Source organism: Apaloderma vittatum, unplaced genomic scaffold (assembly GCF_000703405.1).
Source record: "Apaloderma vittatum isolate BGI_N311 unplaced genomic scaffold, ASM70340v1 scaffold23710, whole genome shotgun sequence".
Classification (NCBI taxonomy): Eukaryota; Metazoa; Chordata; class Aves; order Trogoniformes; family Trogonidae; genus Apaloderma; species Apaloderma vittatum.
In genome coordinates, this window is record NW_009695403.1 from 17,524 (window position 1) to 18,192 (window position 669).

At 58.7% G+C, this 669-nt stretch overlaps 1 protein-coding gene across 1 annotated transcript in view; it reads left to right on the plus strand.

The window, feature by feature from the left end:
* The window catches only part of SARDH (sarcosine dehydrogenase), a gene marked incomplete at its 5' end in the record, with an annotated part of 20,166 nt that overhangs the window by 17,138 nt on the left and 2,359 nt on the right, over positions 1–669 (plus strand). Inside the window, 1 exon segment of the mRNA XM_009871231.1 lies at positions 418–580. Coding sequence (XP_009869533.1) covers positions 418–580 — 163 coding nt within the window.

Genomic DNA, 669 nt, shown 5'->3' on the forward strand with positions numbered 1-669 from the left:
GTGGGGACTGGCTTCCCCATCTGACAGTCGGATGTGGGGCGATGCAGGGCTGGGGGAGCCTGTGGGCTTTCTTCTGGAGGTGGTACATCAGCAGAGGGAGACAAAAGCTCAGCTGGAGCTGGAGCATCATGTCTAACCCCAGCCTGGCTGGTGTGACAGCCCTGGGGTAAGTACCCAGGGGACGCTGAATGCAGCCACTTCCACCTGCTGGGCACTGATAGCTGGGTTAAAGGTACCAGACAGCTCTCCAGAGATGAGAAATTTGGTCTGACCCTGGCTTCCTGCACTAAGGAGAGCAAAGAAATGCCTTCCACCACCGCAGGGTGTGTGCACAGGTGTGTGTGCACAGGTGTGTGTGCCAATCTGTCCCCAGCCTGGCTCTGTCTGCAGCGGTGTTGGGTCTCTTGCATTTCGCAGGTCCGTGCCATGAGGTTATCGTTCGTTGGCGAGATGGGCTGGGAGCTGCACGTGCCCAAGGCGGACTGTGTGAAGGTTTACCAGGCAGTGATGCAGGCGGGTGCCCGGCACGGCATCACCAACGCCGGCTACAGAGCCATCGACAGCCTCAGCATCGAGAAAGGTTTCTTGTTTCCCTTACAGCAGCACTCGCTGCTTTGCCTCTCACTGGGGGACCAGGGCAAATGGGTTTTTCCCAGCTTCGAGGGGGAG